We start from the raw sequence: 21,455 nt of genomic DNA, 5'->3' as shown, positions 1-21,455 counted from the left end.
GGACTGACTCCCCCTCGCTCTGCTCAGCGCAGCACTGGTTGGCTCTCTCAGCTCCAGGCCTCTAAGCCCCGCCCCAGGCCTGGACCCCAGCCTCCCAGTTAAGAGAAAACACTCCTAGAGCCAGGGGGAAGTGTGCTGCAGCTGGGAGAGGCAAGGGGCCCAGTGCAGGGTCCCCCGGCTTCTCCAGAAACTAGCTGCTTCCTGGGAGCAGCTTTGGGGGAAAGGCGAAGCTGAGGCATGGGCCTCAGGACAGTGCTGCATCCTAGTTGTGTTTTCAGGGCTCAGCCCAGAAAGCGGAAGTTGTGAGGCGCCCGGGGCCTCCCCTTCAGGGTCTGCAGCAGCTGGGGCTCCTGGCAGGCCTTGAGCGGCCACTCACTTCCAGCTGGGATGGCTTTGGGCCTGCCACAGCCCTGAGCCCTCTCTGGTGACTCAGCACCAGCCACAGGCCCCCAAGCAGGGCCTCTTCCTGTGCAGGGCTCGGGGGTGAGCGGGGAGAGAGCCACGGCCTGACATCCAAAGACAGAGGCAGAGAGGTCTGCAGAGCAGTCCCGGGGACCTCCCACTCCTGGACCCCTCCTGTCTCCCTCCACCTCAGAAGGGCCACAAGAGCAACTGGTCCAGGAAAAAGGACGTTTTATTTCCATAAATACTCCTGCTCTCACTCACACACTGACCCACTTCTGCCCATGGACAGGTGGATGGACAGAGGTGAGATGCCCACAGGAGGCCCCAGCAGAGGCCAATGAATGAAGGAGACACTGAGAACTCCAGTGCAGGACCTTCCTTGGCCAGAGGCCCTGGGCCCCCAGTTGGGGCCACCGGTCTCTGGCATGACCCTTGGTCTAGCAGTCACACAACCCCCACAGCCCCTCAGGAGGCCTGACAGCAAAGGGGCCAGGCAGGTGGAGGGAGACCCCCAGGAGGAATAGGGGACAGGTGGGTCTCCCCCAACTAGGCCCCCTGAGGTGGTGACCACAGGGCCACTCAGAAAGAAAAGCTGAGAGTCAAACCACACACCAGAGAGTGCAAACAGCTGGGGGTGCAGGCATCACCCCCTCAGTCACCCGGTTCCTATGAAGGAGGCCTGAGCCAGTCCCCGGCTTCAGCATGGCCCCCAAGTTATGGCTGGGCCTTCCCATAAGGCATAAGAGACAGGCGGGGATGACCCCACCCCAGGCTGGGGTTGGGGCTAGGCCTGAGGTCCTGGCCCTTGCCCAACAGCCATGCTTCTCCCAATGACCCCAAGTCCTTCCAGGGCCATGCAGGACTTCCCTGCTCCAGGCTCCCTGTGGTGAAGGTCCCCAGCAGTGCAAACCCAGACCCAGCCTTCCACTGGGTTTGGCTCAGCAGGGGAGAGGTGAAAGGAGGGGGCGGCAGGGGTGAGGGGAGAAGCACCAGGCACAGGGGCTATGGCCATGGGGACAAAGGGTATTTCAGGCCACCACAGCCTCCCACACAGGCTAGCCAGGGGCCAGTCCCGTTGCCCCCTCCTCCTCTCCCCTTCCCCTGTCTGTTCTAGAGGCTCCCCCAGGTCTCAGGTGGGGGGAACTGGTCCACATCCCCCATCTCGTTGTAGGTCTGGTCGCCCATGGTGAAGAGGAGCTTGTAGCGGAGACGAACCTTCTCCTGGGGCAGAGATGGTGAAGGCAGAAGGGTCAGAGGTGGAGAAGAGGCTGCCCTCCCCCCCCCCCAGCGGTGTCCTGTCACAGCTGGGCCCCTCACCTTCTGGGGGTTGGCGAGGAGCAGGACTTGGGTGATAGCTGAGGGGTGGACGATGGGGTTGAATGCTGGCAGCTCAGTGCCTGACGGTGGCTGCAGCTTTACTTTCATGACCTGCGGACAGGAGGGCAGGATGGGCACAGCTGGTCCTGGCCTCTCGTCCCCATGTCCTGAGGAACCAGGCCCAGCCTGCCCACCGGATTGGACTGGGGGGCCTGGGGCTGTTCTTGGGTTCCCTTCTACCCTGACTCCCCAGAAAGAGAGAGAGACCCTGCTCCCAGCTGGCCCCCCATCCAGCCCTGAGAAAAGGGAGGTACGCCCATGTCACCTTGGGGACAGCTGACTGGAAAACGATGTTGCGGATGGGCTGGGGGGCGGTACTCAGCATAGACACCACCACCACCAGCACGTCCGAGCGCCCGGGAAGTGGGTCTCGGGCGAAGTGGAAGAGGACCCGGAAGCCATGCTGGTCGTACACAGTTACCGGCAAGATGCTGCCTGGCAGAGGAGAAAGGGAGAGGGTGACGGGTGGTGCCAGGCTAAGCACATCTGACCAGCTCCCCCCACGTGCCTCACATCAGGCTCTCGCTGCTCAGCTGGGAAAGAACAAATCCAAGTTTAGGTCCTTGCCTCGACCCTGGGTGCAGTGTAGTCAGGGGTACAGACGCACCCAGACGGAACATATCAACTTCTGGAGTGATGGCACAAGCACGACATCCAGCCTGGAACTGAGCCCAGTCGGGGCTCCCCCAAAGCCATGTGGCTGCTTCCTGGATGCCGGAGTGAAGGACTGTGGGTGAGCTGGGGTCCCGCTCTCACTGTGTGACCCTGGTCCAGTCACTCCGCTGGTCGGAGCTCAGGGTCTTCCTTACTGGTAAGATAGGGGTACCATTACCTACATCCCGGGGGCACTGAGGGTGTGACACCCTCGCTCACAGTGAGCGCACCAGATGGACGAGCCCGAGAAGCTTGGCCCGTCTTCATCTGTCTGTGCAGGGTCTGGTGCTGCTCCTGGGTGGGGGAAGCCCAGGCCTGGACCTGGTTCAGTTCTGTGGTCTTGGGGAGACCCCAAACCTCTGTGTCCTGGCCCTGCCTTCCTGGGGAGGGATGGGCCAGGGACCATTGTAGGAAGTCCTCTTGCCTGTGTAACCCTGGAGTTTATACAGCGGTTTTGCGACCACAGATGAGGAAACTGAGAGCTGGGAAGGGGAAATGTCGTGCCCAGAGCTAGCTGCTGAGCCAGGCAGTGGCAGGACTGGAAGAACCCCATTTCCCCACCTGCTCCCCCAGAAAGAGCTCCCAGCGGGATGGAGAGGTGGGTGGTGCTGGACAGCGAGCTGAGCCTACCTAGCCATCCCCGCCCGTGCCCTCACCCCACTCACTGGGTTTGATGGACTCCAGGGGCACAGTAACGTTGGCCAGCGAGAGCTCTGTCTGCGTGGGCTGCTGCGGAGGCCCCGGGGGCTCAGGGGACACAGTGTGGAGGAGGCCGCCGGCACTGGAGCTGGGCGAGCTGCAGCTGCTTTTATTCTGCAGGTCCCGGAGCGTGAGCCGGGGGGCTGGCTGCTGCTTCTCCCTTATTGGGGGACGGTGCATTGAGAGGGGGCCAAGGGATCAGGGGCACAGGAAAGGCTGGACTCCTGACCGTCCCTGACACCTTCCTGCCTCTTGGCCTTGGTTTCTTCATCTTGTAAACAGGCCGCTCTTGCTCTCCACCCCATCTCCCACCCCCCAGCCCACTCGAGCTCAGTGTCTTCCTCACAGCTGGCCTTCCGGGCTTTCCGTCTTTCCCAGGTGCTGGGATGCCTCGGGGAGGGCGTCTGAGTGAGGCACAGATCCCCTTTCTCTCCTAAACTCCACACTCTGTCAGACAGGCCCTGCACCTCCCTTGGTCACTGCTGTGTCCTTTGAGCCCAGGGCAGCGCTTAGCGCAGTGATGCTCCGCAGCCACTGCTCAGAGGAACAAAGGAGCCTGGGCCACTGCCTGAGGGAGCTGGGGCAGGGGCTGGGCCAGGGAAAGCCCAGGAGTCGCTGCTAGGTGTGGGGACAGGGAGCACTCCCTCATGCCAGCCAGGGTGTGCCCTCACCACCGCACTTGTTGGGACTCCGGAGGCAGTGACTGCTGCAGGAGGGTCTTTCCCAGCAGGTCCAGGTCATCCAGACCACTGCTCCCAGGCAGGGACGTCTGCGTTGGGGGCCGACTATCCAAGCTGGGGGCCGGAGTAGAGGCTGGGGCTTCTGCGCCATCAGATGACTGTTGGGCATACAAAGGATGCAGGTAGGTGGGGTGGTGCTGAAAAGATGTCCTTTGTCCTGAGCTGAAAAGGTGCTGAAAAGGAGGCCCCTTCCCCTCCCTGCAGGTGACATCTGAGGGAAGAAGCAGCAGGGATGGGGACCATGTTCCTGCTGGGCCCAACCCCTCTCACAACAGGGCCATCAGTGGGTGGGGCCTAGTCTGGGGTCCTCGTCTAGAAACCATCACATCCAGGGACCTCAATAGTCCCCCTTAAGAGAAAAGGAACAAGGAACCCCCATCTCAACCCAAGGGAGGCCCAAGGCTGAGACTGGCTGGGAGACTGGCAGGGAGGTAAGGAAGGAAGGACTGCCTGTCTGCCTCCACACTGGGATGGGTGCCTCAGCCCCTTGGGCCAGCCCCTGCCCCATGGCCCTGCCCATCTCTCCTCTCATTGGCTCCTCAAGATGCCTGTCCCAGTTGCCAGGACAGGTTAGGCTAGTTCCTGGCCCCTCCTACCTGGAAGCTGTTCCATCCAGCACCATCCAAGCTTGGCCCTGAAGGGGGTGTGGGGTCACTTAGGCCTGCAGGAAAGCAAGGCAGAGGTAAAGGAGCTGGATCCCTGAGCAGAGGCAATAGAGCTGGGGGGGCTGTGTGTGCTGGGTTGGGGTTCCCAGGCTCCTACCCTCCCCCCCACCTCCCCTACTCCGAGAGGCTCCGCTCAAAGGGGAAAAAACCCCACTTCAGCTCTTTCAGGGGGAACCAGTTGCAGAGCAGAAGTAGAAAGCAAAGATTCCGACAGCCCATTCCCCAGGCCCACACATGCTTCCTCTCTTGCTGCTCAGAAGTGAACTCAGCTACAGACAGGACTTTCAACTTCGTTCATCAGCAGGCAGCTGCTGGGGGTGGGGTGGGGTGTGTGTGTGTGACCGACTGGAGGGACGCCCTCTGAGCACTGTGGTGCAGTGAATGGGGCCCGGGGCCCAGGGCCCAGGAACCAGGACTGCCCCAGAAGCAGAGCAGTCATGGGCGAGGTGCTGGCTGGGCCACAGTTGCCCCATGTGCACAATGCAGGGTTGGACTCTGAAGGCTCCATCTGCCCTGGCACGTGCCAACAAGGCTGGCTGACTGGTGCCAGGGAGAGCTACAGGCCTTTTACACCAGGAAGGCCCTGCTCATCAGCCTGCTGGTCGGTAGAAGGTGGCAGATCACCAACCAGTCTGACCTCTGCCTGTCCTGTAATACACACCTAGCCAAGTTCAGCCCAGATTTTACCTAGATAAGACAACTTATCCTGTGTCTACCAAATCCTGAATAAGTGATGTCCAGCCTGGAGTGCTACCTGACAAGCAAAGTAAGGCAGAGGTGGCTGTGATTAGCGGGTCTTCTCCTCTGGACACAGTTCTGAGACCAGGGATAGCAGGGTGGTAACTGCTACCATTGCTTACACCCCCTGATGTGTCAGGCACTTCAGACTTGGGTCTCACTTAATCCTCAAACAACCTTAGAAAGTAGATGTGGAGTTCTCACCCCTCTTTTAGGGATGACGAAATAGACGCTCAGAGGGCTTAAGTAACCTGCCCAAGGTCACGCAGCTGCAAAGTGGCAGAGTCCGGACTTGGACAACGCATGGCCTAATAGCTGGAGTTTGAATACAGCCCTGCCACTTAGCTACGTCACCCTGGGCTGGTGACAACCTCCCTGTGCCTCAGCTGGAAAACGGAGACAACAGCAGCATGTACATCAGAGGACTGCTGTGGGGATGAATTAGACAAATCAGACGAAGTGCTTGAATGACACCAGAACACCCTGACAGACAGGAAGTCCTCACTGCCTACCCTGCCCCACACCCCTCACCTTTCCTGCCACAGAGAACCGGTTAGGACAAGCCCCCCCCCCCCCCAACAAGTCCCCTTTGTGGTCCCAAGGCTTCCTCCACTCCCCAGAGCAGGGCAGCTGCTGCCTGGCACTTCTGGTTCCTGTTTCCACATTTTCATTGCCTTTGAGAAGAAACCAGAGGTAGCTGGAGGCTCAGGGCTTTGCTGAAGCAACTCGGGGACAGGAAATGCAGAGCACACCTCGCTTCTCATGAGGAGGTGGCTTTGCCAGTCACTTGCTGGGAGGCGGGGCCTCACACCCCAGCTGCCCAGTAAATAGCTGCCACCTGCCTGGTCCGGGCTCTGTGGGGGAAGATGAGCCTGTGTGCGCTCTCCTGTCACTTCTCTCCTCTACCTCTCTGTAAAACAGGGTCAGGGCCCTACATGAGGGGGCAGGTGGGTGGGACTTGTAAGTCGCCCATGGACACCCTGCAGACAGACCCTCCTAGGTAGGATGCCCGCTGACGCTGACGGGCCCGCTGAGGGGAACTCGACCTGGTCCACTGTTCCCCTCTTCCCACGTCTCACTCATTTCCCTTTCCTGGCCGGGGAGCTGAGTCAGAGCAGCACAGAGATTCAGAGGGAGGCTTCAGAATCAGAGTGCCTTGTCCAAACCCTGGCGCCCTCTTTGGGCCAGTCACCCAGCCTTTCCAAGCCTTGCTTTCACATCTGTAAAACGGGGATGTTGACAGCACCCATCTCACGTGGTGGGGGAGGGCGGGTGGGGGGGCTAAGACAGAACCGCACAGCAGCCGCAGTGGTTAGGGCAGGAGCCTTAAATGCAGGGCTGGCCCGCCTGGGACCCCGGAACACCTTCTTGGAGTCCCTCACGTTTGGTTTTTACCTCAGAACTGCCTCAGAAGAACAGCCTGACTCTTGGTTTCCCCACATATTTCTCTGACAGAGCCCACCCATCTATTTTTATAACTTCAGGGCCATTATGGGGAGATTGCTATTAACGCCTTCCTGCTTCTAAGCGTTCAAAGTTGGAAACCCCAAAACTGTGTGGCTGGCTGGTGCCCTCTGCTTCTTCCTCAGGGGTGAGCCTGGTTCCCTGTCAGGCTCTGGAGCCCTGACCCCGCCCTGTAGTGACACAGACCTGGCCCAGGACCAGCTTGGGTCACAGAGTGCCTCATGCTCTGGTATCAGCTTCCCCGGAGCTTCTGGGTCAGATGCATGCAGAGCAGAGTTCTCCCCTCTTCCTCTCAGTGGGTGGGGAAACTGCTGACCTTTTGCCTGGGCAGCATGTAGTTCTAGGCTCTAACCTGCTGCAGGGAAATCCCCGTTTTCCCTTGGAGCCTGGGTATTGCTGGCTCATCAGGTGTAAGGTCTGGCCAACCTCACCCTTTGACGATGTGATCTTGCACAAGCTCCTTGATTCCCTGAGCCTCAAGCCCACCCCGCGTGCTGCACAGCCCTGAGGGAGGAGCGACACGCGGAACTGACCATGCTCTGTAAGCTCCCTGTGTGGTGAGCATCACGCCCCGCAGCTGCACCGCCCCCCTCTGGGCCTGGCCCCTTCCTCACCCAGAGACATGAGCTCATCATCAAGCAGGGATATGGAGGTGCTGGGTTGCTCAGGGCTGGCCTGGTCACCAGGGCAGGTGGGCATGGCTGGGTAGGTGGTGCCCGCAGGAGGGAGATCCAGGCCTGAGAGGTCCAACAGGGCCGAGGTGCTCCCTGGGATGGGAAAGGAGAGTCAGGCAAGTCCTGGGGGAGGACACTCAGGCTCTCAGAGTCCACGGGGGGCTGAGGGGCAGCAAACTGTCCCCCCATACTTCACAACCCTCCTTGGCCACATGGCTCTTGCCCCCAAATCTGCCCACCAGGTCTTCTTTGGCACATGGTGTTCCTTCTGTCTGGAACGGATTTCCTTCTTCTCTCTACTTGGCGAATTGCCTCCCATCCTTCAAGGCCCCGCTTAAACTCTGCTGCTTCTGTGCAGTTCCCCACCCCCACTCCTCCCCAAGAGGGCCAATTCTAACCTCTCTGCAGTCCCCAGAGCTGTCATTTTACCCTTATTGAAGCTGAGCCTGAGTGTTTACGTGTCAAACCCTCCCTCCTGCTTTCTGATAATTAAACTAATTTAAGCCTTGGGGGTGTCAATTAGCCCCGCACAACAGGTGCCTGATTTGTCAACTGAAAGGTCTTCTTTCTTCTGCTTGTCCTTGCCAAACCCTCCGCTCCCTCCCGCTCTGTCCCACAGCCAGACTTCCTCCCCCCACAGCTGCAGGCTTGGCAGACTTCGCCCCCAGCTCTTGCCCTGGGGGCCTTCCCCATCTTAAGGGGCCAGGGTTTCCCTGGCAGTCACGGCTACCAGCTCTGGGACCAGCACATCACCCTGGATTCTCCGTGCCCCTCCAGCCTGAGGCCCCCAGCTCTCCTGCCACCTCCTCACCGGGGATGGAGCCAGCAGCGGCATCACCATTCACCTCCTCTCCCCGCACCAGCTGCTTGTACAGGTTGATCACCTGAGTGAGGTTGTCATTGGCCTGTAGGATCTCCGCTGGAATGGGCAGGAAGGGAGAGGCCAGCGTGAAGGAATGTGAGGGCCTCTGGGGGGAGATGAGCACCCCAAATCCATCTCACCTCCTCAGACTGAAGCCCTCTGTTCCCACCTCGGCCACTGTCTCCTCCAAACTGCCCCGGGCCAGCCCCTGAACACAGTGGCGTGCTCTGGCTTCCAGCCTCCACACAGGCTCTGCTGTCTGGATCCCCCAGATCTCCGCATGGCCAGATCCCTTCCTGCCTTCAGGTCTTTACCCAAAAGTCCCTTCAGAGAGGCCGTCCCTAATCTAACCCCCAATCTAACCCCCGTACTAGGTGATTGCTTGTCTTTCTCCCTGTCACTTAGCACCACCTGACAAACTGCCACTGCTCACTCCTGGGTTTATTGTCGGTCTCCTCTCATTAGGCTACAAGCTCCAGGTTAGGGCTTTTGTCAATTTTGATCACTGTCATATGTCTGAGGGCCTAGAACAGTGCCTGCCACACACTTGGCCCTTGTCAATATCACCTCCTTGGGGGCCTAGGCAGCGAACCTCTTGGGTAGGGACCAGGTCCCTAGGCCATGGGAGGCGCTCAGTGAGTTCCTGCTGAATGAGAGGCTAAGATGGTACCCAGACTGCTGCCCCGAGACCCTGCTAATGTGTATAGAGGACAGGACGAGAACCTGCTCTATGGTCCTAGCAGAAGCCACAGGGCCCAGCTCTGGAATTGCTCAGGCCTGTGGGATCCACTCTGTTTGTAGCCCTTACCAGGGAGGCAGCATCTGCAGGGAGAGCCCTGCTCTACCCTGGTGCTGCCACTGTTTTGCTCTATGATCTGGGCAAGTCACTCCCCTCCCTTAGCCCCAGCTGTAAAATGGGAACAATTTCCCCTCCTATGTAGCTTGTAGGCAGTAAACGAGGTATATGCGAAGAGGCTTGGCCCAGAGGGTCTCTCAGCCAGGACAGCTCCCATTCTCCACTTTCAACTTGAAGAAACCCAAGGTCAGTGCTGGAGAATGGGGCCCCCTGCTGGTAGCTCCTTCAAACTGCACACACTCAGCAGGGTGGAAGGGGAGGAGGGGAGAAGGTGCAGGGATGGGGCCAGCTCTGCCAGGGGCTCACCTAAGGCCTCGTCATTGTCCTCTGTGTCACTGGCCAGTCGAAAGAGTGTGGGCCGCATTCGCTCACAGCGCTGGTACAGTTCCTGGGGGCAGTAGGGTAGGCGGGTCAGGGCTGGCAGGGGTCCTGGAGGGGACTGGGACAGGGCGGAGAAAGGCGCACCTTCATGAGGTCCTCGCTGCTGTGGGCCGCAGCGCCGCCCTGGCTGTAGCTCATCACCATCTCTGTCAGCAGCTTCACATTGTTGTTCACCTCCTCGATGGCACTCACCCTCTTCGAGATTTTCTCCATCCGCTTCTGGTCCTGGGGAGGCATCAGCAAATGGCCCCCGGGAGGCCGGGTCAGGCCCAGCCCCGAGCCAGGCCCACACCACTCTGGACAGTGTCTGTGGCTGGGTGTGAGGTCAGATGCTGCTAAGCGCCCAACTTATGCCCAGGATAGGGCACTCTGGTCCAAGAAGCCCTCAGCCAACACTGTTCGCTTCTTTTCCTCCAACCAACACCCCCTGGGCCCAGGCTTCTACACGGGCCCATCAGAATTTCCTGGGCCTTCAGCCAGAATCTCCAGGGATGGCCCAGGAACCTGGGTTTCCAACACACTCGCCAGTGATTCTGGAGGACCAGGGTCCAGACCTAGACTTGTGGTTCTACACAACTCGCCTTTCTTGTGTTTGTCCCCTGAAAGGGGATCTTAGTGGTCACCACATGCAACCTAGAAACTAGTGCAGTGACCCCCTCAGTGTCTGCCAGTGCCTGGCGAATAGTGGGGCGCTTATGGCCTTGAAAGGCAGCTGCAGGAGGTCCCGCCTCTGCTACTGTGGCCACTCTTACTACGCAGGTTCCTCCCTTGAGGGATGACAGGTGGACTTGTGCTGTGCAGTCAGATATACCACCCGCCTTGCGAGGGGCCACCCTTGACTTTCTCTTGGCTCTCAGAGCATACAGACCGCCTTTAAGAGACAACCCAGAACTTCTGCCCTCTGGGTCTCTAGGCTGCAAATTTTTTTGATGACTCACCTTTGTCAGTAAAAAACTGTTTCAGCATGCACCCATGACCTATATACACACCGGCCCCTGACTTACGATGGTTCGACTTACGATATTTTGACCTTACGGTGCTGCAGAAGGGATATGCATAATGAATTACGAGAGGCAGTCAGCATTTTTTAATAAAGTGGGCTTTGTGTTGGATGATTTTGCCCAACTGCATGCTAATGTAAGTGTTCTGAGCATTTTTAAAGCAGGCTTGATAAGTTATAATGTTCAGTAGGTTCGGTGTATTAAATGCATTTTTTGATTTAAAATATTTTCAACTTATGATGGGTTTATTGGGATGTAATCTCATCGTAAGTCAAGGAGCATCTGTATTTATTTATAAATCAAATATATATTATTCTCTCTCCACACACACACACACACACACACACACACACACTTCAAGTACAGTAAAGCCTAATATAGCCCTAATTTTTATGGAAGAGGTAGTGAGCCTCTCAGAGCCCATCCAAGGCAGATGAGCTCAGCTGTGAGCAATTCTTCCCTCTACACGGCAGTCCTGGCTCAGCCCACTGGGGTTGCCCACAGTCAAGTCAGCTCTTTCACTGCGGTGACAGCCCTTCAGTTGGGTCACTGCGGGGTTCCTCGTACGCACACACACAACCCCATCCCGCCTCCTCCCTGCGCTCTGGGCTCAGCCATCACCTCTTGCACCATCTCCTTGATGAGTTTGTTGGCCGCTCGGAGGTCCTCGGGGTGGGAGCTCTTCAGCAGGCGGGCCAGCATCTATGGAGACAGAGGGGCATGACCGTGCTGGCAGGTCCTGGGCCTGGAGTCATGTCTGGCTCCCACTTCCTGGCTGCGGGATGTAAGTTTCCTAACTAGTCCATAAAATGGGTGAGAATCTACTGACACCTAATGGGGTGGCCACAGGACAACTGAGACACTATACGTAGGTGCTCCCCACAGCGACCAGCAGAAACAAGTTCTCAACAAATAGTGCAAAACATTTTATTACTATCGTTAGAAAATCTTTCTGGAAGGATATACAAAAAACTTAACAGTGCTTACCCTTTGGGACTTGACTGGGTAAAGAAGCTTTTATTACTTTTTATCTTACCTTCATCTGTGTTGTTTCATTTCTTGTTCATGAGCACATGCTTCTTTAACAAAAAGCTCATGAAATTGTTGAAAGGGTCAAAAACGCAAAGATATGCAAACTCCTGGTCAACCTATGAAATGCCCTCAAACCAACGCCAGGGGCACCAGGCACTCGTGTTTATTAAACACAGCAGCACCGTAAGGGGAGCAAGCAGTAAGAGCTCAACAAATGGTGCCTGTCACCCAGTACAGTGGCCATGGCAATCCTGAGCCTCTGCTCCAAGGGCAGGAAATCCAAGGGCTGGCATTCACTGACCCCTAAGTGGGCCCTGGAGCCCTCATCTACCCCTCCTTGGAGCCTCACCTTGGATTTCTCCTCGTCTTCAAAGATCACATTCTTGGGCCGTGGAGGAGGAAGGGGCAAGATGGCATCATCTGGAAGCTTGGGGTCCGACTTCACAATCCCTAGAGTAGATGGGTGGTGGGAAGACTGTGAACAGGGCCCAGGCCCAGGGGGTGATGGGGACACGGCCAGGTAAGCGGAGAATGGAAGCTGGAGGGCAGTCTTTCTCCAGCGTGCTGGCTCTGGACTTTGGTGGACCAGGCCTGCTCCTGACATATCATGTCAAATTGCATGGGAGAGAGTGTAGGCACCCATATTACGAGGCCACTCTACGGGGGCCACTTTGAGGGGAAGCGTGACCCAAACCTATCTTCTCTCCACCCAAGCTGGCCTTAGACAGGGACACAAAAAGGCCTCACTGTTCTTAAGAAGTTAAAGGGCAGAGCCATGCCCCTGCTGCCAGAAGCCCCTGAACTCAGCTCAGGGAGGAGGGAGGCGGCGCCGGCCGACCCCGTGCTCTGCGGCCTCACCCTGCTTCTTGAGCATCTGGTAGGCCTCTGCGATCTTCACTTCCTCAGGCAGGCTGACCGTCCAGCTGTACAGGAGCTCCAAGACCTTGTTCTTCACCTTCTCTGATGTCCGAGAGCCCAGGTACTTCAAAGAGCGAGGGGAGGAGAGGCCTTTGACATTGCCTGGCCCCACTCGCTGCAGCCCCAACTTGGCTGTCTCCCCAGAACTCCCTTGGAACTTGGCCGACAGGGCCCTCACATCCCACCCAGCCAGCCTGGCACAGAAAGACCTCACTTGCTAGCTCTGTCATCACTAGCTGTGCCGACCCTGCATGCCTCAGTTTCCCCATTGGTAAGATGGGAACGACAGCAGTGCTACCAGGGTGAGGACGTAGAGCAGACACAGCTAAGGCACAGCCTGGACCCACTCATGACCAGCTTACGTAAGGCTTAACTCTGTGACCTCAGGAAGGAGGAGCCACCAGGCTCTGGGCTGACCAGGGAAGGGGCAGCTGTGGAACTTCTTGGCCTTGGACCCCACCCAGCCTCCCAGCAGCAAACTAGGCTGAGAAAATTGGCTCTCACACCAGTCACCTTCTGGGAGGAGAATGGGGGGCCAGCTGGGTCATTCAGCTGCTCTGGTCAGTGGGTCTGAGGAAGGATGAAGGGGGTAGGGCTTCAACCAAGGGGCACCAAGCATGCCTATGCCCCATGGGAGGGCTCCTCAGGCAAAACCAGGGGGGTGGCCCGTCTGCAAACAGCAGGCTCCGTCACTCGGGTTTGAGGCCTCAGCATCCAAGGTCTCAAGGGGGCCACTCTTGTGAGGTAGGGACAGGGAGACCCTCCACTATAGACCCAGAGACGCAGGTGGGGCACGCAGGGAGAGATCTCAGAGCCAGAACAGTGCCTGCTGGGGCAGCTGTGTGCACTCCCCAGGTTCTGAGCAACTCCAGAGTGCGCTGCCAGCGCTCAGCGGAAGCACTCTTCCTAGAAACCAGCTGTCCCGGACTCAGCTGTGTGAAGGGGACCTTGAAAAAGGGTCTGTGTTTGTGCCAGGTCAGAGTTCTAACAGGGGCTGAGGCAGCAGGAGAAGCAGGAACCCCAGTGGGAGGCCGCAGAATGAGGCAGTCCATCACCCATCTGACGGTGCAGGTCTGAGCTCGGGCCTGGGAGCACCCACCTTGGGAGAGACGACCTTGATGAGCTCGTTGAGAAAGCGGAACTTGCCCACCTCGTCGTGGAACCTCCTGCCGCAGCTCTTCATGCATGTTTCCAGCACCTGGGGGAAGGGGGGGGTGCAGGGATCCCCAGGGAGGATCAAAGGAGGCAGCCTCCCTCCCACACCTCAGCCAGGGCCCAGAAGCCCAGAGACAGGCATTTATAAGGGAGAAAGTGACTCATAAAGACAAGAGGATTCTGAGGTTCAGACGCCCCTGAGACTGATCACCACCCCCGGGGGACGCGGCGGGCGATGTCCCATGTGCAGCACTGCTGTAATGCCTCCGCAGCTTGGCCTCTTCTGAATACCACTTCCTTTGATTGTTTTTTGAAACTTAAATAGGCACCATTTACCTTGGCCTATCTGTGAAATCATAGGACTAGGGTGTATTTGAGAAAACAAAAAAATAAAAAACCTAACGTGTTAAGAGAAATACGTAACTATTACAAGGAAAATTGGGGGCGGCCGGATGGCTCAGTTGGTTACAGCACGAGCTCTCAACAACAAGGTTGCTAATTCGATTCCCACATGGGATGGTGGGCTGCGCAACTAAGATTGAAGACGGTGACTAGACTTGGAGCTGACCTGTAACCTCCACAACTAGATTGAAGGACAATGACTTGGAGCTGATGGGCCCTGGAGAAACACACTGTTCCCCAATATTACCCAATAAAAATTAAAAAAAAAAAAAAAAAGGACCTGTTTACCTACCACCACCTAATCAGCTTTGCTATATGGTTGTAGCTATGTGGCCCATGCTTGGGGGCCACAGACAGTGCACCCCCTTATTCTTCTGCTACTGGCACAGCTTCGAAACCTCTGGCCTAAGCCCAGGCATCACCCCTCGCACCCGCTGTGGGAAAGACAAGGCTGCGCTGTGTCTGGAGACCACTGATGGGCTGGGCTGGCTCCGCAACGCACCTGGGAGCTTTGTAAACATGCGGATTCCTGGAGGTACTGCAGGAATTCTGATTCAGTTGTGGGTGGGGCTCTGATTCATTATGTTTAACCAGCCTCCTGGACGTCTGATGCACCACTGAGGTGGGGAATCCCGGGCCAGATGGCCTTGGGGGCTTCCTTCCCCACCTATGCAAGGCCTGAGATGGGAAACCAGCCCACTGGTTGCTGGAGGACCTTCAGGGGCTGGGGCAGACTCCCATTCTAGGCCATTTGGGCACAACACCCTTGGGCTCTAAAGAACCCAATGGGACCCCAAAAACCTCAGTCTTGGCCTCCCTGGTGCTATCATGTGGTTTTGGGATGGCTGGCACCCACTTGCCCCTTCTCCTCACCGTCAGGGCCTGGATCGCCTCCCATTCCTGTGGGGACTGGATCTTGTGGGCCAATAGCCGGGTGGCAAGTGGAGGCCTAGGTGAGAGGAACAGACAGACAGCCAGAATAGCCATAGAGCCCAGGCACTCAAGGGGAGGGCTGCCTCACTACCCTGCTGGGGCTGCAGCCCTCAGTGGCTTCTGTAGGGCAGATGCAAAGGCCCAGCTCTCTCTCTGGATCACAGATGGGGCTAGAGATTGTGGCATGACAGGGCAGGGCCAGGCAGGGAGTGCAGGCCGGAGACATTCAAAAGGCATGAGGAGTTCAGCCCCTTGGCCAGCTTTACTGAGAACTGACCTGCCGTGTCCTTGGCTTGCCATAGAGGCAAGTACAGATAGATGACCTTCAAGGGCCCAGTCTGGGAGCAGAACACGACAATGTACCAGGACAGATGGGCAGACATAGCTCTCTGGGAACTCAAGGCGGCACAGGACATTCTACTGGGGGAAATGAGAGCTGCTTCCTGGTGGAGGTGGTGATATTGTCTAGTAGATCATGAAAGACCTGTCACGAGTGACAGTAAGAGCTAACACGTACTCAGTGCTTACGACGTGCGAGGTGCCCCACGTGCATTTTCCTGCCACACTCCTAAGAGCCCTCCAAGGTAGGCAGCACTAATATCCCACTTTATAGTGGAAGGAATGGAGGCTTAGAGAGATTCAATCACCTGCCCAAGGCGACTCAGCTAACAGAGGGGATGGGAGTTGCACCCAAGCAACCAGACTCCAGAGCACATACATCACACTGACTGCATGGCCTCCCTGAGTGGAATGCTGTACCGGGGGAGGGGCAGTGGAGATGAAGCATATTGAGCTGAGTACCCCAAACTTCAGCACCATGCAGGGAGTCTGCCAACACGCCTATCCCAAGTCCCCTGACAGGCTAGTCCAAGTCTGTGTGGAGCCAAAGACGTGTACTGTGACAAACCCAGGACTACCATTTTTTCTCTGCGAGATCTTGGGACAATGGCTGAGTCCCCTGAGCCTCAGTTTCTTCACCTGTAAAATGGGTCCATCGAGGCCCACCTCAGAAGGTGGCTCACACAAGCAGCACTCAGCACAAAGTGCCCACCATCATTCGCTTGTGAGCACATTAAGAATGGAAACTGGGTCCCAACCCACCCGTGTCTCTGCCTGAGGCCAGGGTCTGGACCGTGTATGGCAGTGGATCCTGTCAGGTATGAGCAAAAGAGGGAGAGGCCACCTACCCCTCGAAGTCCTCGTTGAGCTGCTCGCAGAAGCTATTGATGCTGGCCCAGTTCAGCTCCTTGTTCAGGGGGTTCGTGGCTCTGTCTGTAGGAGGAGAGAGGACCAGTGTGGCCTGGCAAAGGAATCCCTGCCTCTCCCACTCCCTACTCCCAGCAGGACTTGGTCAGTGGGGGGCAGGGTGTATGACTGAGCACACAAAAAGGCCTCCCCTGGACTTCCTGTTACGTCAGTATTAAGATCCGAGAGCTGGTGTTTCAGTCAAGTCAGTGGACAGATGAGTTCCTGTCTACTGGCTTCTCCTCAGTTTCTCCCCAAAGGCCCCACTTTCAGACACTGTGCTCAGGGGTCATTCCCCTACTCCTTGCTGCTCCCCCCTTATCGCTGTATGCCGGCCATGCCCCACCACACCTCCCTTGATCCCGCTCCTGGAAAGTGTCCCCATAATTCTCCTAGAATTTATGCTCAGACGAAATCCAGAGGTAGGGAAAAAAAGCCATAGCTCCTCCCTCAAGGGGCTGCCTTGCTGGGAAGTGGGCCACGGGAAGCTAGGTTCTCAATACAATGAGACAGAAGCAGGCGAAGGAGCCATGGGGACTGGAGGAGGGGACTCAGTTGAGCCTGGTGTCAGGGGAGGCTGCCTGGAAGAGGCAATATGAGCACGGGCTGGAGGGAGTTAAGCAGATTGGGTCTGCGTGCCTTTGAACAGCTCAAGGGCTGTATGAGGAGAAGAGATGGGCGGAAGTGAGCACAGGCCAAAGCATGAAGGGCCTTGGTGAGAAGTGCAGCGCAGGTGTCGCCTCCTCCAGGAAGTCTTCCCTAACCCCCACTCCTGCCCAGGTTGGCACTGCTGGGTCAGCTTTCTCTTCTGTATCCCTCAGACCTGACCTTCATCATGGGCCCAAGCCTGCTAGCGCGCTGCATCCCAGCCACTTGTGTGCTCCCGTCTCTCCCGATAAATGAACGAATGAGGGCCCAGCTGTGGTCAGGCAGGGATGACAAGGGGGAGGAGTAAATTAGGCCAGTCACCTCCCTCACCTAAAACATTGGTTAAACAACAATTAAGTAGATCACAGAACTTTCCCGAACCTTTGTCCCCATCTGTAAAGTTGGAGTAAAATATGGACTGATTTGGGATGATGAAATACTTTACGCAGGGTAAGACTGTGGGGGCAGCCAGGGCTGGATCTTCACCATCTCCCCAGAGCCTGTCTCCAAGCTTTACCTTGTCCCAGCCAGTTTTGCCCAAGCCTGAGCACTGAGCCGGGGGTGGGGAGGGCACACAGCCCAGGAGGTGGGACAGAGAAGGATCTGTGGCCAGGAGGAAGCTGGAGACCCAGCGTGTGGTGGCTGCCCATTATACTGTGGCAGGAGGCTTGGAGCCCTTGGAGCCCAGTGCCTGGCAGCCATTCATTTGATTCATATTTACTTGATAAATATTCTGAGTGCTAGGGCCATAGCAGTGAACAAGACAAAATCCCTGCCCTACTATAAAGTTCACGGCCCAGCAAGAGAAACACTGACCACTCAGATAAGCAAACATACACAATACTGTATACTGGTGTGAAGTGCTACAGAGAAAAAAAGAGTAGGAAGAAGGTATAGAAAGAGTGTGTGTGCGTCTGGTACAGCTGAGCAGAGATCTGAATGAAGCGTTTTCTCTCTGGGTACAAATCTCTGTTCCAGGAGCCTTGCGGAGCCCTCCAGTTCAGAGAAATGAAGCCCTGCTGACCACCTAGGGTAACAGGAAGAGGCACCCCACCCCCAGGACGAAGCGTGGCTGTCTACTCTGCCTCCTAGCCCTCCAGCATGGCAAGAGGCTGGGGAACAGCAGGCGGGAGTTAGAAAGGGAGAATGGGGCTGGACATTAGCCTCTCAATGACACTCGGCTGGGGGACTCTAAAACAGGAAGTCCTTTCAAGTGTCAAAGACATGTGAGTCTGAGTGGGGACAGAGAGGTTCTAGAGACAGCTCCTGAGTCAGAAGCCAGTGAGGAAGCAGTGGAGTCATGAGACATCAGCGTTTCTCTCCTGTATCTGTCTTGGAGGGTCTCTGGGTCCAAGGAGATCTGACCAACTTCTCTGGCCCTGGCCTCAACCCCCAGGTCTCTTACCTCTGTGGGGCGTGGTGGGGGTAGGGGGGCACTTTCCCTGTTAGGCAGCAGGGCAGAAAACCTCCAGGGAGAGAAGGAGGTGTTTCACAACAGGGCGTGACTCTACCATCACTCCACAGTGCTGACAATGTCATCATTTACCCATCAGAAGCTACTCTAGCTCTAACCACCTCAAGGGAGGAGCTTCCAATTTTGCTATGGCACAAAGAGTAAACAATGTCAGTCCCAATCTATTAGGGTCCGGCCTACTGCCAACCCCAGGTGTACTGATTCCTCTCTGTTTCTCAGATTAGACTCAGCCTGTCAGAAAATCCCCATTGTTGCTAAACCTGACACTGTTTTGTATCACCCAGAGCTCAAGACCTTCAGCCTCTCAAATCTGTCAGCCAGGGCCCTGCCCATCCTCCCAAGTTGCTGCTGAGACCTGGACACTTGTGGTGTTCCAGAACAGTCTCAATGGCAGCTGAGTGGCTCCTTCCCACCCCTTCCCTCTCCCCTGGCCAGACGGACTCTGAAACATCCTTGGAGATGGTGTAGTTCTGAGGTCAACCACAGGGTTCAACTCTACTCAAGACTGGCTTAAAAGGGGGCTGGTCATGACCCCAAATCACCCTGTGGAGCTCAGGGGTGTTCCCTGGGCCAAGGGGCTGAGCTGAAGGCAGACGCACAGGCCTCCCTGAGATCCTGGCACAGACATGGGTCTAACACTAGCCTAGGGAGACGCAAGCCACAGCTTTCTGGGGCACAGTCCAGGAGTGGGGATGTGAGAGTTAAAGATGTCAGCAATGCACAGTAGGGAACGCAGGTGTAGAGTGGAAAAGTGAGGACTGGGAAGCCTGAGTAGTAGGAAGCTGTGCCTGAGGACTCAGAGGAGGGGGTGCAGGGACCTCTGGAGGAAGCTCAGCAAGGGCTGGGAAAGGAGTCTTGGTTGGAGATGCAGAGTCTGAGGGACTGGGCTGAGGGTAGTGATAGAGAGCTTGAAAGTACTTCTGGAATCTGAGATGGGCCCGTCCAAGCCTGTAGAGTTTGGGGCTCTCTAACTGTGAGGCCAAAGCTTAGAGGATCAGATGGGCCAGGGGCTCCTCCCTTCCTGGGCAGGAAAACGAGCAGATATCTGAGAGCAACTGCAGGCTCAAGGAAGGGATAGAAGGTAATCACAACATGCAGAGCTAGAGAGTGGAGAATTCGGAGCCCAAGGGGAGCAGGGTCCCCCCTTCCGTCTGAGGTGCAGCCCTGCACTTGCTTGCTCCCTCCCGGAGCCCAAGTGAATGATTTGGGGGTCCGCTCCTGGGTGGAGAAATCTGGGCCTGAAGGGGTCTGGAGGCTGATCCCTCCCTTCGGGGGTTATGGGCGCAGAGTCCAGGACAGCTCACTCCCGCTGGTGGTCGCCGCCCGGGGATCGGATGGGCGGGCTGCGCAGCTAGTGGGGTCTTCCTTTACCCAGGGTCGGAGAAAGCGGCTTGGGGCACCGCCCCTCCCGAGCCGGGGGCGGGGCGTGAGGAGGGGGCGCCCCGTACTCCGCCCCCGCCGGGAAGGGGCCCGCCTCGTGCCCCCGGTTCCGGTTCCGGTCCGGCCCGCGCCCCTCCCGGACACTCACTGATTCGCGCCTCCAGAGTCTCCGGCTCCATCTCGTGCTCCATCAGCCACGGGCCCCCAGCCTCGGCACCGCCCCCCGCTCCCCGCCGCTCTCGCGGGAGCTCTTCAGCACCGCCCTCTGCCGATTAAAGGGGCAACGTCCGCCCCGACGGGCGGGAGCGGCGCACACAAGCGCTCGGCACCATAGAGATGCGAACGAGCTCACCTAGAGCGTCACCTGCTCGCCCAACCCCTCACCCAAGCGACGTCTACGTCGCGGGCGGGACCTGCCGCCTGCCTTTTCGTTCACGGCGCTCAAGCGAGAGAAGCTGCGGAGGAACTGGGGGCTGAAGACGGCACCATGGAAACCCCACGGGACGCTCTAACTCGTTCTGCGTCACGGAGACGCCTGTGACCGCTTCCGGAAGAACGGTCCGCGGCCATATTTCTGAGGGGCTCTGAGGTCACTTCCGGAGCCCTGAGGATGTACTTCCTCTTAATGCCAAAGTGGGTGGGTCCCTTAAAAGGGCAATGTTAGCCGCCTTGAAAATGACTAGTAGTCCAAGTTTGTTGATGCTTACTGTGGTCCATGCATTGTTTTTAGCATTTTTGGACATTAATACATTTACTTCTCACAACAAACCCATGAGCTAGATAATTAGTTTGCCTGAGGTCACACATGTGGTAGAACCTGAACCCTGTATTATCTCCTGCATTCCTTTTGCAATCATCTATTTAATGCACTCTGCGTTTGCTTTCCTCTGTGACCCGCGCTGGAAAGGCAAGGCCAGACATTTATTACATAATGTGATGGGGGGAGCCCACGGGTAGTGACAACACAGGAGGGGCCCCTACCCCAAACTGGGGCTTGGGGGATGGGGTAATAAATAGCTGAAAGGCAGTCGGATTACTCCAGGTAAACCTGGTGCGCAAAGATATTCCAGGTAGAGGGGACCAAACGTTTCAAGGTTCACAGGGGAGAAAAAACATGATGAGTTCTGAGAATTGAAATTATTTCAATATGGCTCCAAAGGATGTTGGCAGGAATTAGGCTGGGGGAAGATCACACAAGTCCTGTGTTTAGCTTTTATTCTGTAAACTATGATGGAGGTGTCGTTAAGGAGCTTCACCGGTGGTGACAAAGTCAGACTTTTGTTTTAGAGAGGTCCAGGTGGCAACAGTGGGCAGAAGATACTGGTGGGGACCAGACTGAAATCAGGGAGGGCAGAATGACAAACTTCACAACCTCGGTGACTTTTCTCCTGCCGTTCCTCCCTCCAGCGGCCCGGGACGCCTGGTGACGTCACGCCCAGGGGGAATCCGGTGACTGGCTCACCTGGTCGGTTGTTGTAGTCCGTTGCCCCCTGGCGGCCCTCCGGGAAACCGGCCCGTGGCGCCCTCTCAAAGCCACCCTGTCCGCCGGGAGTGTTAAGGAGTGACCGAGACTAGGAAATCAGGCGAATCCGGTTCTGCTGGGCTGTGGACTTCCGAACGACCTCGATTCACTTTGTAGAACCGCAGTGACCTCATCTGGAGATGAGAAGGTTGTGCTGGATCAGTATTTCCCTTAAACAACCATTCAGCGGACTGGGACGCTTTTCTAAATTCTCCCCGGCGGGCCATTGA

At 57.0% G+C, this 21,455-nt stretch overlaps 1 protein-coding gene across 2 annotated transcripts; it reads right to left on the bottom strand.

Annotated features, from left to right (window-relative positions):
- Nucleotides 1–616: 616 nt before the first annotated feature.
- Nucleotides 617–20,283, bottom strand: GGA1 (golgi associated, gamma adaptin ear containing, ARF binding protein 1). Of its 2 annotated transcripts, XM_019752985.2 has the most exons (17): nt 19,852–20,283; nt 16,144–16,228; nt 14,897–14,972; nt 13,566–13,664; nt 12,407–12,530; nt 11,898–11,998; nt 11,138–11,218; nt 9,600–9,740; nt 9,441–9,522; nt 8,228–8,335; nt 7,357–7,509; nt 4,472–4,536; nt 3,807–3,973; nt 3,102–3,295; nt 2,048–2,217; nt 1,723–1,833; nt 617–1,626 (listed from the first exon to the last, which is right to left on the bottom strand). In XM_019752985.2, the coding sequence occupies exons 1-17, from the start codon at nt 19,892–19,894 to the stop codon at nt 1,516–1,518; spliced, it is 1,911 nt and encodes a 636-aa protein (XP_019608544.2). In that variant the 5' UTR covers nt 19,895–20,283; the 3' UTR covers nt 617–1,515. The 2 variants fall into 2 exon arrangements, with proteins under 2 accessions (XP_019608544.2, XP_074182479.1); XM_074326378.1 differs by lacking the exon at nt 14,897–14,972 and having other exon boundaries at nt 19,852–20,282.
- Nucleotides 20,284–21,455: the final 1,172 nt, after the last annotated feature.

The sequence above is a fragment of the Rhinolophus sinicus genome, linkage group LG02 (genome assembly GCF_036562045.2).
Source record: "Rhinolophus sinicus isolate RSC01 linkage group LG02, ASM3656204v1, whole genome shotgun sequence".
In the NCBI taxonomy this organism is placed as follows: Eukaryota; Metazoa; Chordata; class Mammalia; order Chiroptera; family Rhinolophidae; genus Rhinolophus; species Rhinolophus sinicus.
Note: the sequence above shows the minus strand (reverse complement) of the source record. Positions and strands in the feature narration are given on the sequence as shown.